Source organism: Mustela lutreola, chromosome 13 (genome assembly GCF_030435805.1).
Source record: "Mustela lutreola isolate mMusLut2 chromosome 13, mMusLut2.pri, whole genome shotgun sequence".
Taxonomy (NCBI): domain Eukaryota; kingdom Metazoa; phylum Chordata; class Mammalia; order Carnivora; family Mustelidae; genus Mustela; species Mustela lutreola.
In genome coordinates this window covers 2525327-2540283 of record NC_081302.1, presented here as the reverse complement: position 1 = coordinate 2540283, position 14957 = coordinate 2525327, and the positions used below count along the sequence as shown (strand labels likewise).

The window sequence follows — 14957 nt, the reverse complement described above, 5'->3', positions numbered from 1 at the left end:
CCGGGGACTCACCTTCGCAGCGGCCCGGCTGCGCTCCTCGTGGAGCAGGAGGGCGGCGGCCAGCAGCAGCAGCCAGAAGCCGAGCCGGGGCACCATGGTGGCGCGCCCGGGGCGGCCGGGATCGGCGGGGATCGGCGGGGGACGGCGGCGGGCGGCTCAGCGGCAGAGGGCCGGGACGCGAGCGCTGCGCACCGTCCGGGGCGCGGCGGCTCGCGGCGGAGACCTGAGCGCGGCCCGGCGAGCTCCCCAATTTGTTGGCGCTGCCCCCTCCCCTCGGCGGCGCGCGGGCGGCGTCTCAAAGGGGAGGACCCTGCGGCGCGGGTAAGAGGCGGCGGGAGCGCGCGGCCCGGAGATTGTGGCCGCCGCGCGCTGGGACGCCAGGGCTCTGCGCTCCGCACCCACCCGCGGCAGCCGCGCGACCCCGCGCCCCCCGCGCTCGCCCACCGGCCGGAGGACCGAGGACCCGGGCCGGCACCCGGGGGCCCGCGAGGGCGACCGCGCTGCCCGTGTGCCGCGGCCGGGCGCCCCCGGAGCGGCGGATGCGCGCGGACCGCCCCTGACGCCGGGCGCGAGGTGAGGGCGACCCCGAGGACGCGGAGACCCGGGCTGGGGCTGGGACTTGGGGCGCCCGGCGCAGGCAGGGCGCTACGCGCACTTCTGCTGAAGTGGGGGAGGTCACCGAGCGGCCGCCGCTAAGCGGCGCCCAGCAGGGCCTAAGTGGGAGGCTCCCCCTTCTCCTGTCCGGTCTCGGGGCGGCTCTCTGTCACCCCTGCAGGGATGCCGGGGCGCGCCCCGCTTTCCCGCGTCTTGTGGAAGGAGGCTTGCGGCGAGGATGCTCCCTCCCCAGCCCCTGCTAAGCCTGCTTTGTCTCTCGCCCTCCAGAGCTGGAGAGACCGCGCGGAGTCCGGAGCGACGGGATCGGGAGTATGGACAGACACCAGTGCTCGGCGTCCAGCCCTGCCCTGCGGCGGTAAGCCACTTTCTGCCGCGTCCCCGTGGGTCCTGCGCGCGGGGTCCCTTGCGTGTAACTCAGGAACTGCCAAGCCGCGGCCGCCCGCTCATGGCGGTCTCCCTCTCTCTCCCATCCAGGTGGCTGCTGCTGGGGGCTGTGACCGTGGGGCTTCTGGCCCAGAGCGTCTTGGCGGTAAGTCCTGGGTCCAGCTCATGGGCTCTGATTCGTGCGCCGGGGGAGTGGAAGGGACACCTTGTGGCCTTGCGGGAAGGCAGCTCTCGTGCGTGCTCACCTGAGAGTGCGTGCGTGTGCGCCCGTGTGTGCCTGCAGCCCTGACCCAGCCCAGGTTCCGCGAGCGCTCGCTTTGCCCAGAGAACGTCTCAAGTGTGCCTTCCCTTGGGTTCCCCACTTGGATCCCGTGTGCAACAGGCGGTGGCCCTCCCCTGAGAGCCAACAGTTTAAACCATAGCCTGAGGCGTCCTCTCCTGAACTGGAGCGAATCCCCGGCTTCCTAGAGAGAAGACGGTCTGTCCCGGGGTGGTTGAGACGCCGGGGCTCGGAGAAGAAATGTGTTTGTGGCACTGGGAAGCTGGTGTCTGGGTACCATCCTCGGCAGAGAGTTTTCTGGGGCTTTTCGATGAGAGGCATGGGGGAATGAATGGGCGGGGCGAGGAGGAGAGAGAGAGCCAGCAGTGTCCCTCGAGTTAACCCCTGTGAGTGAACAACTGCGGAAACCCTGCAGTTTCCTACCAGGTCTCAGCCGGGGTGGGAGGGGCTAAGGTGCATTCAGGGCTGCTCCGGTATTGGTGCACTTGGGAGGCACTGTGGGATTGTGTAAATGGTGTTCAAATGATTGGAGCCGCTTGCATTAAGCTGGACGCAATAAGGCCATCCCTTGGTTGTGGACACAGATGTTTAAACTGGGACCAAAAACGGGTGGAAGACATGGTGTGCCCCAGACCCCACTCCCCCTGCACTCTTAACGGATTTCCCAGGTGGCTCTTGTGGGTTCCCGGTGACCACCGTCACACAGGACCGGGGACAGCCGGTTTGACTGAAATTCTGTTATTTTCATTGTCCTGGTCCTCGTGTCAAACAAAGATTTTAAAGTCAGCGAGGGAAAAAGAGCTACTCGAGCTTGGAAAGAACCTTTAGCCTCCCTTTTCACCTTCTGCTCCAGTTCAGGCGAGACTGGGAAGTCAGAAGGAGTCCGTAGACTTTCGCCGGAACATGCCAGGCCAAAGTTTTCTCCAAGCGCAGCTCAGAGGAGGAAGAGGGTAGACAGGACAGGTCTGAATCACACTGGGAGTGTGCGCCCGGCTGGCCTTTCTCATCTCCACAGTGCTTGGCCCTTAGAACCACTTTCATAAGCCCCTGTTTTCCTTCCTGGGGATGGGGAAAGCCTGGCGAATTTTCTCTGGCATTGATCCTAAAACTGGTGGAAAGAGCTTGGGGTCGGAACACCGGGGTACTAATCAACGTTGTGCCGTGGTCTTGGAAACCCTGAATCCTGGTCTCCGCACCTAGAACAGGAGAGAGAACATCCCCTCGCTTGTTACTGGGGGGCGGGCGGCAACCTCTATCCCTTCATCCAAAACCTTTTCCCTGCTCAGCCCACCTGAGTCTTTGCTGTCTGACCGTTGGGCAGGGCGGAGAGCATCTCCTGTCCGACAGCGCACCTCGGAGCGCTCGGCCTGGACCCCCCACCCACCTGGGGGCGGGGGGCTGCTGAGAACTTCAGACCTCTGCTCTGAATCTAGATGATCTTCTTCTTTCTCCTCCGAATCTACATCTTCTGATCAGACTGTCTCGGTTGGAGCCTGGGAGTCTGTATTCTACCTGACACCAAAGTTTGGGACCCACTGAATTAGAACATTGGGTTGGGAGGCAGTTGGAGTCACTTGCCATTTTGAGTCCTTCTCCTGTAGGCGTGGGGGTGTCTGTTCTTCAACAAATACACAGTTTGTTACATTCAACAGTGGATCTCCTACTTATTAACTTCTTGTTGACCACTGGCTTTGAGCGGTTACTCATGAAATAATGCCTTGATCTTCAGCTGTATCCACTGAGAAATCTCTCTTATCTGTGGCAAATTCACCTGCTCCCCTCTTGGTTCACTGTGCTCAAGAACCCTGCCTCATTGCCCATTTGTGATAAGGACTCGTCCCCAAGAGTAAGTCCAGTCAGTAAAAAGGGCTGCCCTTTGTAGTTTGAAGGGTGCTATAGCAGAAGCAGCCGAAAATGGTTATCAAAGAGAGTAGACAACTAATTTTTTAAAGGCTTTATTTGTAAGTAATCTCTACACCTGAGTTGGGGCTTGAACTCACAACTCTGAGACCAAGAGTTGCTCTTTCCGCCAATGGAGCCAGCCAGGCGCCCCCCCCCCACCTGCTTTTTAAAGAGAGGGTAGAGAGTTATTCGATAATTATTTTTTATTTGCCAATTCGTGTGTACCCCTCCTGGGAAACAATTGCTATTGTCACCCCATTTTACAGATGAGAAAGCAGGGGCACACAGTGTCTAGACAGCTTGCTCGTGGTCTCTCTGTAAGTGCAGGTGTGGGGTTTGAGCCCAGCCCCTGCCCACTGAGTACCCAGGGTCAGACAGCAGGTCAGTTGTGAGGATGCTCCTGAGCTCCAATGTTTGCGTCTCTGGTCCCGCTTCCTCTTTGCTCTTAACGGTGACCCAGAGTCAAGCCCACACACTGGTTTCTGGAAAGGGAAATAGCGTTCCTCCTCCCCACCACTCTGTTCTGAAGAGCAGGAGCCCAGAGCGAGGTCAAAGCGATGGGGTCCGGTGTCCAGAGGGAGAGAAGGAAGCAGAAGTCCCGCTGGCCAGCCTGAGGTCAGGGCCCAGCGTGGACATATGTGTTCTGCTGTTCGTGCTGCCCTTCCTGAAGGTGTCCTACCTCGAGAAGGTGCCAGGGCACTGAGTTCCTTTCTACACCACCTATTCTATGGGGCCTCGTGGCATCAGCATGGCTATGCCGGACCCAGAAGCCAGGTGCCCTGGGACCACAATGAGCTGCCACCTCACGCTGGCGCTCACCAGAGCCCTGAGTCCCGGCCACCCCTCCCCCCACACACACACAATGGGCTCATAGGCAGGGACGTGAGCCTGCAGAGCAGAGGCTGTAGGATGAGGAGAGCCTGGTAGGGAGCAAGGCACCAGGCATCTGGGCCTGAGAGGGAAGGTTGCCGAGGCGGAGCCTCCTTGGGGACCGGAAAGCCCTCACTCTGCAGAACACTGTGGCTTATCTTGAGAGATGGGGCAGCAGCTTTGAAGATCTGAGAGGCCAGTCTCATGTGACTCTGGAAGCTGGGCTGACTCACCACCTCAGCTGGGACACTGGCCACACACTCTCCATGCTCACGGGTATTGGGGTGCAGCCGGGAGGCCTGGAGGTGCAGGTGCCATGCCCCCCGGGAGATGCTGGGCTCTACACGGCCTGCAGGCCTTCCAGGCGCTCCAGGCCCTGGAAGGTTCACCTGAGGCTCCTGCAAGCAGCCACACCTTTCCCTGTCCCCCAGGCTAAAGCCAAAGGCAATACTTGGTGAGGTTTTCTCTTCTCCTTTTGGCCGGTAGATCTTTTGCGAAGAAGGCATAGTCCTGCGCCACTCCAGTGCTCTGTGTAGGAATCCGCGAGACCACTTCTCCCCCCAGTTTCCAAGAGCATTAGTCCTCTCGTTCAAAATTGGGGCCCCTGGGAAGCGGGGAGACAGCACAGGGCTCCCCCCTGTTAGTGGAAGGCCAAGCAGGAAGCACGTACCCCATCTCTGCAGGCCGGTAAAGCGCGCCTCCCTTGGTGGCCGGGATGACTTGGCCACATTCGGGAACACGAGGAATTTATCATGGCATCGCGGAACTCGACGTGGCCGTGCAGGGTGGACAGAGGGGACGGAGCCCTTGGGAATATTTGGAGCTAGAAAACAAAGATTTTGCTGAAATAGTAAAAATCAAAGGACTGTCTTTCTGGGTTGAGGATAAAACATGGGAGACTCGCTTCCATTAAGTAATAGAGACGGCTCCGGGGAAGAGCAGAGGTGTGGCGTGCATTCACCGTCAACGCTGTGTTTGGTGACGGTGTGACAGGCTGTCGTGAACCAGAGGGTGGTTGGCAAAAGTCCTGTTCTTTCACTCAGAGAAAGAGCGTCTTGGGTTGCCGAGCTGCAGTGAGAGGGCGGGGGTCGGCCTCTTGCTGTGCGTGCGGGGGTCGCTGGGCGTCGTCACCCCTGCAGAGGGTGCTGGGTGACGTCTGGAACACCAGCCGGACTGACTGGCTCCTCACTGGCTGTTTGACCCCAGGGCAAGTCACAAACGCCTTGGTCCGGAGACATGGGGAAGGGGACCCGTCGTGCCGTAGGGTCCCAGGGCTGGGGTGCTGCGGGCGGTCAGTGTGCCACCCCCGCCGCAGGCCCACCCTGTGTGGGGAGCCGGCTGCCCCCTCCCCGGCTGGGACACTGGGATGGGAAAGCTTTTCCAGGGAAGCGTGTGCGCTGCTCCAGGATGTAACTTAAAAATAAATAGGCTGTATTAGGCTTTTTAGCTTCAGGGTGTGAGAAGCTTCTAGAATCCGCCCACGGTACTTAATCAGCTGAGATGAGAACAGGCAGGTGACTTGGGTACGTCTTGCCGCTACCCTGGCGTCTGTTCCCTCAGTTACCGAGACTTCCTGGGGCAGGTAAGAGCCCGGGTGACTCCCTGACCATGATGTCAGTGGCTTCCCTGGGCATCCGTGATTTTTCTTTGGGTTTTCCATGAATGAAAAAGGGGGTATCCTGTTTAGGGAGACCTGCCAGTTTCTCCAGTCCTTGAGGGAACCTCAGAGGAATCTCACGCCCCTGGGAGCTCCGGGGCCTCCCGCAGGCCCTGCCCCCCCCAGCGGAGTGGGCTCTCGCGTCGGGGTCTCCCCGCCTCGCGGCGCTCCTGGTGCACCTGGGCCTTCCGTTAGGCTGTGCTGTGCTGCCCTGAGCAAGGCTGCTTTTGAGGTGCCGCGTTCTTTTGTACCCGCTCCTGTAAGTGCAAGGTGGTTTTGGGGATTGGATCCTGCAGGCGAGAAAGAACATTCACAGGAAAACCGGCAAAATTCTGAGTCTGTAGCGTATTAACATACTCGTGTGAGTTTCTGGCTTTGACAAAAAGCACCGAGATTCTGTAAGATGTTGCCACAGGCCTTGCATTGCCATGGACCACATCTCCAAGTGGCCACCACTTCCACTCCAGCTATGGGCTGGGGAAAAGGGCCAGGAACGGAGGCCCGTGGCCAGGGGCCGTCACTCACACATCTGCCTCTATCACACCGCCTAGGAGGAGAGCAGCCTCTGGCCCCCAGCCCTGGCCAGTCCTGATCTGTAGCTTTGACATACCATGTCTCCTCACCGTAGCCCATGGCCCCTGTCACAGAGAGCACACCCTGTCCCCTCACTTGTCAGAGTGCCCAGGAGGCAGATGCCAGATGCCCCGTCCCTGCTGCAGCCTCTGCCCCAGAGGACAGAGGCTGGACTCTGAGTCCAGTCAAAGTGCCCTCTTGGCCTGCTAGGACTTTCCTTTATCATTAGGTAGCGATGACCTTAAATCACGCATAACACAGAGACTCATGCTCAACACACTTGCTCCTCCCACAACCAACGTTTAGGGCACATTTTGTCTTCCCTCTGGGACATGAGCTCTGGTCCGTGGTCTGTGCCCCCGGCACGGGGACCCAGCCGGCCCTCAGCAGGGTCTGCTCAGGGAACACAGGAGACATAACCCGCCGGAAGCGTTCAGACACATCTTCTGGATGAGGAATCCGGTCGTGGAACAACTCATAAAAGATTAAAGGGTAGCTTTTCTCATGGGGTTTTGGGTTTTCTTTGTTTTGCTTTTTTTCCAAATTAAGCACTGCCCCCCCCCCCCCGATCGAGCCCACCGTGCGTGATGAGAAGGGAGCCGTCGGTCCGTGAGAGATTTGCATTTTTTCCGAGGGATGGTTTCAGCCACACCCATAAAATTCCTATTTTGCTGCTTTGCCCCGTTCCGTGATCTCCCACGTGGGAACTCCAGAAGAATGTGTGTTAGGAATTCCGCGGACTCATTTTCTGCTACCTGGTAGAAATGACGTACCGTGTTTTTCTGCATGTTGAGCACTTTTGGGCGTATGACCATCTTTGGGAAGTAGTGTGGGTGCGTGAGGACGGGGACAGCTCCCAGGGGTCCCTGTCCATCAGGACGAATGCTGATCAGCCGTGCCCAGGCAGTCACTGCCCAGCGCTGCCGGGAAGGAGGGACGCAGGAGACCAGCCCGTGCCGGGGGCCCCACCAGGCAGACCTCCCGCCTCTCCCACCCACACACAGCTGGCCCTGGCACCAGGTCAGAGAAAAGGAAGTGGTCTCGAGGAAGGCTGTGGGGTCTCCTCGCTCAGAGCACGTCGCACGGGGGGTGTGAGACATACATATGTCCGCTGTGTGTGAAACAGACATGTGCAGTGTTTATCCCTGTGCCGTATGGAGGGCGATCGACGTAGGTGGTAGCTGGACAGACGTGGACTGATGACAGACTTATGGACGGATGATGGCTGTAGACAGCGGAAGATTACAGAGAAAGAGAGAGAGACGGATAAACAGGTAGATAAACAGGTGGCTGGGCATTGGGTAGAGACAGGCAGACAGACAGATGATAGTTGGAAAGCGTACAGATAGGCATCAAGATGAGACAGAGACACAATACAGAGCTTGCAGGCCACACACACTTGGCCTCCAAGGCTCCTGGCTCCTTTCTCCACAACGGCTGCTCTGGTGGAGGAAGGGAGTGTTGGGCAGGCAGGACCTCTGCAGGGGCCCCTCTCTAGGGAGGCCGGCCTGTGCACATAGGTGACAGAGGCTGGTGGGCTCTAGGAAACAAAGTGCTGAAGGTCACACAATGACCCGGGAAGTCCGGAGGGGGCAGTGGGGAACCCCATCCACAGACAGAGTTCCTGGAAATCTTCTCCAGGGCCCTTTTGAAACCCCAGGCTGTGCCGATGTATGGACGGCTACTTCGTAAAGCGGGAGGCACAAGCAAGCCGGCGCTATTTCGAGCAGTTGAAGAGGCTGGGGGAGAAGTTTACTGAAACACTCTGGGGAGGAAGAGGGCTTCCTCAGATGAGCTGTGCAGGAGCCCCCAGGGACAGTGGTGGGATGATGACACAGTCCATTTGTCCAGGCCAACAGGGAGGCCGGGGTGGTGTGTCACACAGAGGGGGGCATCTGGGTTTGTGGCCCAGGACCAGGAGGTCACTTCAGCTCTCTGAGCCCCCAGCTTCATGGGTGAAACAGCAATGCCACTAACTATGTCACAAGTTCATGGTGAGCTGGACTATGTGACGTTCCTTCACCGAAAGAACATGTTTGCTTCTCCTGGGAATAGTCACGTCCACGAATCATCCCGGGACCTCAGGTGTGGGTCCCACAGCCAGACAGGCGGGAGCAGTGCATAGGGGTGTTCTGAGCGCACACGTGTGTGTCTGTGGGGTAGGAGCTGTCCAGCGGTCTGGCCAAATTTTTGAAGTTGACTCTACCCCCTGGGTTCAACCACGCTTGGAGAGCAGCCTGCAGAGCTCAGTGTGGGAGACGGGGCTGCTCTGTCCTTTGACTGGTAGACCTTACCATACGTCAGATTCATATGGGTTATGTTGGAGCCCCGATCAAGCCTCAGAGCCACACTCCGTCCACGGAATGTAGAAGAAAGGGCAGGACTGGGACACGGGTCTCCCAGAGGGGCCAGGTGGGTCTCAAGTTCAAAATGTACTTTGTCTCCTTCCTGGCTGTGTGGCTCTGGACAAGCCACTTGGCTTTAGGCTTTCGTTGTATCTTCAAAACTGGAATAAACTCGTTCTACCTCCTAAGTGTGCTCTGAGGAGAAAAAAAAAGAAATTGCATGTAAAGATCATAGCAAGCTTATTAGCCTTGTAGGGCTTGATAAATGCTAGCCAGTGGCTACTTGGTACTAGGATTTTTTTTTTTTTTTTAATTACATGTGGGTCTTCATCCTCAAAACATAAAACCTTGAAACCACAGAGAGGAAAAGTTCAAGTGTAACCGGAATTTGGGGTGAGGCCAGTTCTCACAGCCCTTGCTGCCCCAACAGGGCGCTCTCTGTGGGGCCTTCATGGCCGGGGATGGGGCCTTGCCTACGGCGCAGGCTGGGGCATAGGGGAGCTGGGCTGGGACACCGGTGGGAGGCATCGTGGGGAGTGAGGTGCACATCTTCTGCGGTGAGACCCCACCATCTTCGCACACCCTGGCAGCTGTGACCCCAGGAAGTGAGCTGTGGACACCTCGGGGGCCACAGGCAAGACAGACGTAGGGATATCTATGCCTTTGGACAGTTGTCTCCATTTTGTTGAGTTGCAAAAATACCTAAAAAGAAAAGAATTTAAATTTTAATTAACATTCAGTCGAGGTATAACTAAATTATTTCCAGAATAAATCGAAAGACTTATAAACAAAGAATAGTTTGTTCAAATAATTGCAGACCGACGTATAATTTAACAAAGCAGGAAAAGTCAAGAGGTCTTAGTTTGGCCAAGTGGCACAGAAAATGCCCAGTAGAATCTGCACATAGGATTTCTTTCTTGAAAGAGCAGAAGGATCCCCCCACCACGTCCTAGCAGGGCACTGGCAGTCCTCCACAGCCAGGATGGGCAGGACACACAGACCAACCCGTTTCCTCCTCAGGCCCAGGTGAGGAAGGCCAGTGGGGCAGAAGGTCCCAGCTGGGGATTCCAGGGAGGAAAACCGCCTCCTTCCCTTTCTTCCTTACTTGGTCATTGTCCTAACTGTAACTGTGCGCGTTACAATGTAGCGCTGATCTGGGCTGAGATCCTCTCCCCCCTATCTAGAAGCCACCTTCGCTTCCTGCTTATTCCTACCAGGTTACAAGCGCCCCCCCGCCACCCCCACCAGGACAATCTTAGCTCAGACAGGATTTCCTTCATCTTAGTCACCAGGTTTTATGGTCCAGCCTCCCCTTCCCGTTGCAAAACAAGGAATATTAACAGCAGACTCTGAAATGATTTGTCAGTCTTGGGCCAATATGTGTAGACATCAGCTTCTGTGCCTACTGAGCAAGACCGAGATGCCAGAGACCGATGTTAAATTGCAAAAGGGCAGACACGTTCACTTTAATTGCATTTCTAAAATGCTGCAGAGTTTAAACAAAAATGACAGTCATAGCAAACATCATTTATGTTTAAAACGAAGGCTCGTAAATGCTGACATTTCCTGCTGGTTATGAGTCTGGTTCCCACCACCATGCACAACACGCCCTTGAGGCATGCCATGAAGCATTTCCTGCGGCTCTGAAGGAGAATGCAAGATCCCCAAGATCCCCGTAGCCTCCCAGGTGATTCCGGGAGGGATCGTGCACCTCAGTTGTAGGAGCGACGCATGTAGTTGTCGGGTCCATTCTTGATTAAAATGGAACCTCGCCCGAGTTACAGGGCAGAATGTGTGCACGGAGCAAGCAACTTAGTCCTTCACAGCCTTGCCTCCTGTTCTGAGTGCCCGTGCTGGCTCCCCGCCTCTCCTAGTACTGGTGGTGGTAGTAGTACCAGCAGTAGTAACAGTAGTAGTCATAGTGTACTAATGGCAGTGGTACTAGTGGCGGCCGTAGTACCCGAGGTGTTAACAGTAGTGGTAAGAGTACCAGTGGTAGTAGTACTAGTGGTGACAGTAATGCCAGTGGATTAACAGTAATGGTAAGAGTACCAGTGGTAGTAGTACTAGTGGTGGCAGTAATGCCAGTGGATTAACAGTAATGGTAAGAGTACCAGTGGCAGCAGTACCAGTACCAGTAGTACTCGTAGTAGTACTCATGGTGGTGGTACTAGTGGTAGCAGTGGTACCATTGGTGTTAATAGTAGTGGTAGTAATAGTAGTGGCAAGAGAAATAGTGGCAGCAGTAGTACCAGCACTGGGAACAGAGGTGGTGGTAAGAGTATTAGTGGCAGTAGTACTCCTGTCAGCGGTATGCCGTGGTAGCAGCAAACTGCTCTGCTTTTCCACTGAAGGGTTCTTGCCAGGAGATGAGAGACAGTCTTCCTCTCCCGGCCTGCGTCAGTGGAGGCCATCAAGGGAAAGAAAGAGTAAAACTCATGTTCACAGATTCTGAGTTACTTTTTCATCCCTGTTCCGAAATCTCTCCCCTCAGACGCTCCACTCTGCTAGGTCCACAGCCACCTCAGAGCCGGCCCGGCCTTGTTGCCGGCAGGCACAGCTCGCCTCTGGTTTCCCGTGCAAGCCCGGCGGAGCCTTGTGTCCGGGACAGCCCCGTACTCTGCGGGAGCTGCTCTGGGCTGGGGCCACACCTCGAAGTGTCCACCTCTGGGTTAAGCAGCACCTGTCAACCTGGGCTGGGGAATGTTCCAGAATGTTAGAACACATCCCCCCGGGACACTGGGATTTATACAAGGCCCTCAGAAGACTCTAAAGGAATTTCAAAGCCCAGGCAGAGACCGACTTGGCCCTTTAAGCCCAAAACAATGTGCTCTGCTCACTAGAGGCTCAGAAGAGTCCTGGGCTCTCCACCGGCTGGAGGCAGCCCCAAGCCCCCACCTGATGGGTGCAATTCACGCTTCATCTGAGCTATAACTTGGGGGTGAGTTCTTCACTTTCCAACCAGATCGGTTTGTTATCTGCTTCTCACCTGATTGGAATTCCATGTACCAGAAATGACTCACGTTACTTGGGGGGGACGGGGGTGGAAGATTAGTCAGGCTCACTCCTGATTTTTCTTAAATCCAGAAATTCCTTACCTAAGATGTAGAAGCAGATAAGAACCATATTGCCTCCTGTCTGGAACTTCTAGAACAAGGAATGCGCGGACAACACTGGCGCGTCAAATAAATGGAGAGTTTCGTTTTCCTGGAGCCAGATCTAACCCGGGGGCCCCCGCCTCTGTGCGTAAGAAAACAGGAAAGCAAAGCCAGAGCAGTGTCTCAAAGGAAAACACGTTGGTTTAGAAGAAGCTCTACATATATCCATTCCTGTTTAAAAGGGTCTCTTTCTCCTCTTTGCAGTGCCTTTAACAAAATCTTTCTTCTTCGGGTCCTTAACTTAAGAACAAAAAAGTGATTATTCAGGGAACATTTCTGCCTTCATGGTGGTTTTTCTTCCTCATTGGGTTTAATTAATGAAAGTCCATAAGAATAAACAGCAAAAAAGGCCAGACTTCGTGAGGTTTTTCTGAATTCTCCATAGGAAGAATTTTTTTTTTTGATCTTTATTCTTTCTAAGCATTTCATATGTTAGAAATTATTTAATTTCCCGAAATAAAAAATAAGGTCTTGAGCCCTGATTCACACATCCCCCAGAATACAAACATAGAGCGTTTGGAAACGGACCATTTGGAAACCATCTCGTTCATGTCACGTCCGCCCTCTTGGGTATGTAGTACACACCTGCGTGGGTTCTTTTGTACTCTTGATTGTTTCTGCTGAACTACACAGAACGGAGCATCTACCCCCTTCACCATTTTCAAGCACTTCCCCGGCCCTTCACAACCATCCCCACCATCCGCCTCCAGAACTTTCTCTTCCCCACCGAGGCTGTGTCCCCACTCAGCAGTGACGCCCCACCTCCCTCCCTCAGCCCCCAGGGAGCTCCGTCCTGCTCTCCTGTCTCAGGGTTGGGTTCGCCCGTGTCGGGGCCTCCTGTGAGGGGTCTGGCTCGCCTCGCTGAGCGCATACTGTCCTCACGGTCCGAGCGCGGCGTGGTCCGTGTCCGCCTGTGCCCTCCCTGTGGGAGGCTCGGAAACACTCCAGTACTTTCTGACATACTCTTTTAAAGCTCAGTTTCGCTCTCTGGATTGATAGGTTCCCGGGGTTGATGTCGGGTTCAGAGGAAGTGACTCAGAGCTCGAAACAAAGGGGCGAGTGGGCCAGTCGGCCTCGGGGCTCTGACACCCCCGTGTCCCAGACGCGGCCTTCCCACGTGGCCTGCCCAGCTCCCTGGAGGCCCCTCTTCTCTCGGGGTGCATCTGGCTCTCTGCACCTGTCAACCACACCGTGACAGAGTGGTCACAGGGGCCATCCTGGCGAGAATTTCCTTTGCGAAAGCATGAGGCCTTGTCTGGACGGCACTGAGGGTGACCCAGACCCTGTGCGGCTCCTGAGGCCCCAGAGCTGCCCGAGGCTCCTCCGGAAGGAAGCAGAGCCTGTCGAGACGAGGGACGAAACCCGGCTGAGGGCTGCGAGGGAGCCAGGAGGAGCTGCTGGCTGGCAGCCCAGGGTGGAGGCGGTCTCGGGGGTGAGGGGACATGGACCATCAGATGCCACCTGGACTGAGGTCTTGCCCACAGGTTTCCCAGGCGGTCAGTGCCTGGGCCCTCTCTCGACGCAGGGCTGGGTCCGAATGTGGTGGGTGGGGAGACCCCAGGAGAAGGGGAGCCAGTGAGCCTGAATCACTCTTACTGGTGTCCCCCCTCGGGTCACCGCGCTGGATGGCGGGCTCCCTGAGGGCCAGGAACGCGCGTCCTCGCCAGCGCAGGACCTGCACAGGCCTGCCTGTGGACCGAGGACCCTGTTGAGTAAATGCAGCATCTGACCGTTCTGTAGGAAGGCTGAAGGTCCTTAAGATTTCTAAACCAAGGAGGCTGGTGACGTGATCAGAGGCTCCATGGCCGCCCAGGGAAGGTCTGCTGAGCGGGAGGGAGGAGACGGGAGACAGGTGCAAAGGAAGGTGGCGTTTCTGTACCCTTCATAGCTCTTCAGTCCGTCACACTGAGCCCGAGCTGCCCTGTTTCAGCCAGTGCCCGCGGCTGAATGAGGCCTCCGTCTTAGAGGAGGTGTCAGCCCTGTGGCACCCATGGCCAGTCCACCGGGGTCCATGCTGGGAGCGGGGCCACGTGCCTCAACGTTCAAGGGCTTTCAGCCACACCCTCTCCAGCCAAACCACTCGTTTAGCCCCAAAGACGGACGGAAGCATTTGAGGCTTACTGGCCGCTCCGGAGGTCCCACTTCTGGCCCCTCGTGCTGGGGAACTTCAGCAGGCTGTGACCTGACGTCCCGGAGGAGGAGAGGGTCCCGGCAGCAGCCACCTGCCCAGAGATGGCACTGGCCGTTGAGAGCACAGCGCCTGGCCATCGCCCGCAGGGTGCTTTTCCTTTCTCAGCGTAGTCGTGCTGACGATGTAGCGTTAGCCGATGCTGGTTCCTCGGCCACGGGGAGACGGGGCATGGCGAGGACGGTGTGTCAGAGGGGCCGTGGGGCCGGCTGAGGTCCCTGTCACAGACACAGAAGGCTGGCGAAGACCGCTCCCGCCGTCTCTCCAGCAGCCGCCATGTGCCGGGAAGGGGAAGGCACACGGAGGAGCACTAAGGAAACCCCAAAGAAAAGAGGAGCTCCTCTTCCTCCCTCAACCTGGCCGTGGCCTGGTGAGCCCCGTAAGCCCCGTGAGGACAAGGGCCATGTCATGTCTGGGCATGCCGAGTCCCCCCGCCCCCCGGCCCAGGGCAGAGTTGAGCGAGGTGGCTGGGCTCTGACCCAAGGACAGATGGGCGGAAGAAAGTGGGTGAGACAGGGGTCCTGGTCCGAAGGGGCACTCAGTGTTTGGGGAACTTTTTGTTCAGAATCACAGCACGAATCACTGTGTTCGGTGCCAAAGGCACATCCCTCAGAGATGGTGGCTGAGGTCAACTGCAGGCAATTCCTCTCCCGCTGGCTTCACTGGCCTCAAATCACTGTATAAAAAGCTACTGGGGTGGACAGATGCTGGCTTATGTGCAGAGTCAAGCTAACGAAAAATATGCTTCTGCTGCAGAACCGAGGGCAGCCCATCCCGCGGCCCGGAGCTTCTTTCTCCTGAGCTTCAGAGCCCAAGGGAGGGCGGGCGTGAGGCCAGGGAGTGCCTGGGGGCCGAGGGGGACTTGCTCTTCAGGGCAAGAGGGTTGGCCAGTGGCCTCCTTTGTGCTTCTAGAAACTTGGCTTCATGGTCCGCCAAGGGTAAGAATGCAGAACATGGACCAGTGACCAAACCATGTGGTCCAATG

The 14957-nt window shown here is 56.9% G+C and overlaps 2 protein-coding genes across 3 annotated transcripts in view; one reads left to right on the top strand and one right to left on the bottom strand.

The window, feature by feature from the left end:
- The window catches only part of COL4A1 (collagen type IV alpha 1 chain), a 130841-nt gene extending 130623 nt beyond the window's left edge, over nucleotides 1-218 (bottom strand). The window contains exon 1 of the mRNA XM_059143853.1: nucleotides 13-218. Coding sequence (XP_058999836.1) covers nucleotides 13-96 — 84 coding nt within the window. The 5' untranslated portion in view covers nucleotides 97-218. The remainder of the gene's footprint in view (nucleotides 1-12) is intronic.
- Nucleotides 219-462: 244 nt separating this feature from the next.
- The window catches only part of COL4A2 (collagen type IV alpha 2 chain), a 153324-nt gene continuing 138829 nt past the window's right edge, over nucleotides 463-14957 (top strand). For both annotated transcript variants that reach the window (XM_059143852.1, XM_059143851.1), the window contains exons 1-3: nucleotides 463-573; nucleotides 883-970; nucleotides 1090-1144. In XM_059143852.1, the coding sequence (XP_058999835.1) occupies nucleotides 927-970; nucleotides 1090-1144 (99 nt within the window). In that variant the 5' untranslated portion in view covers nucleotides 463-573; nucleotides 883-926. The remainder of the gene's footprint in view (nucleotides 574-882; nucleotides 971-1089; nucleotides 1145-14957) is intronic.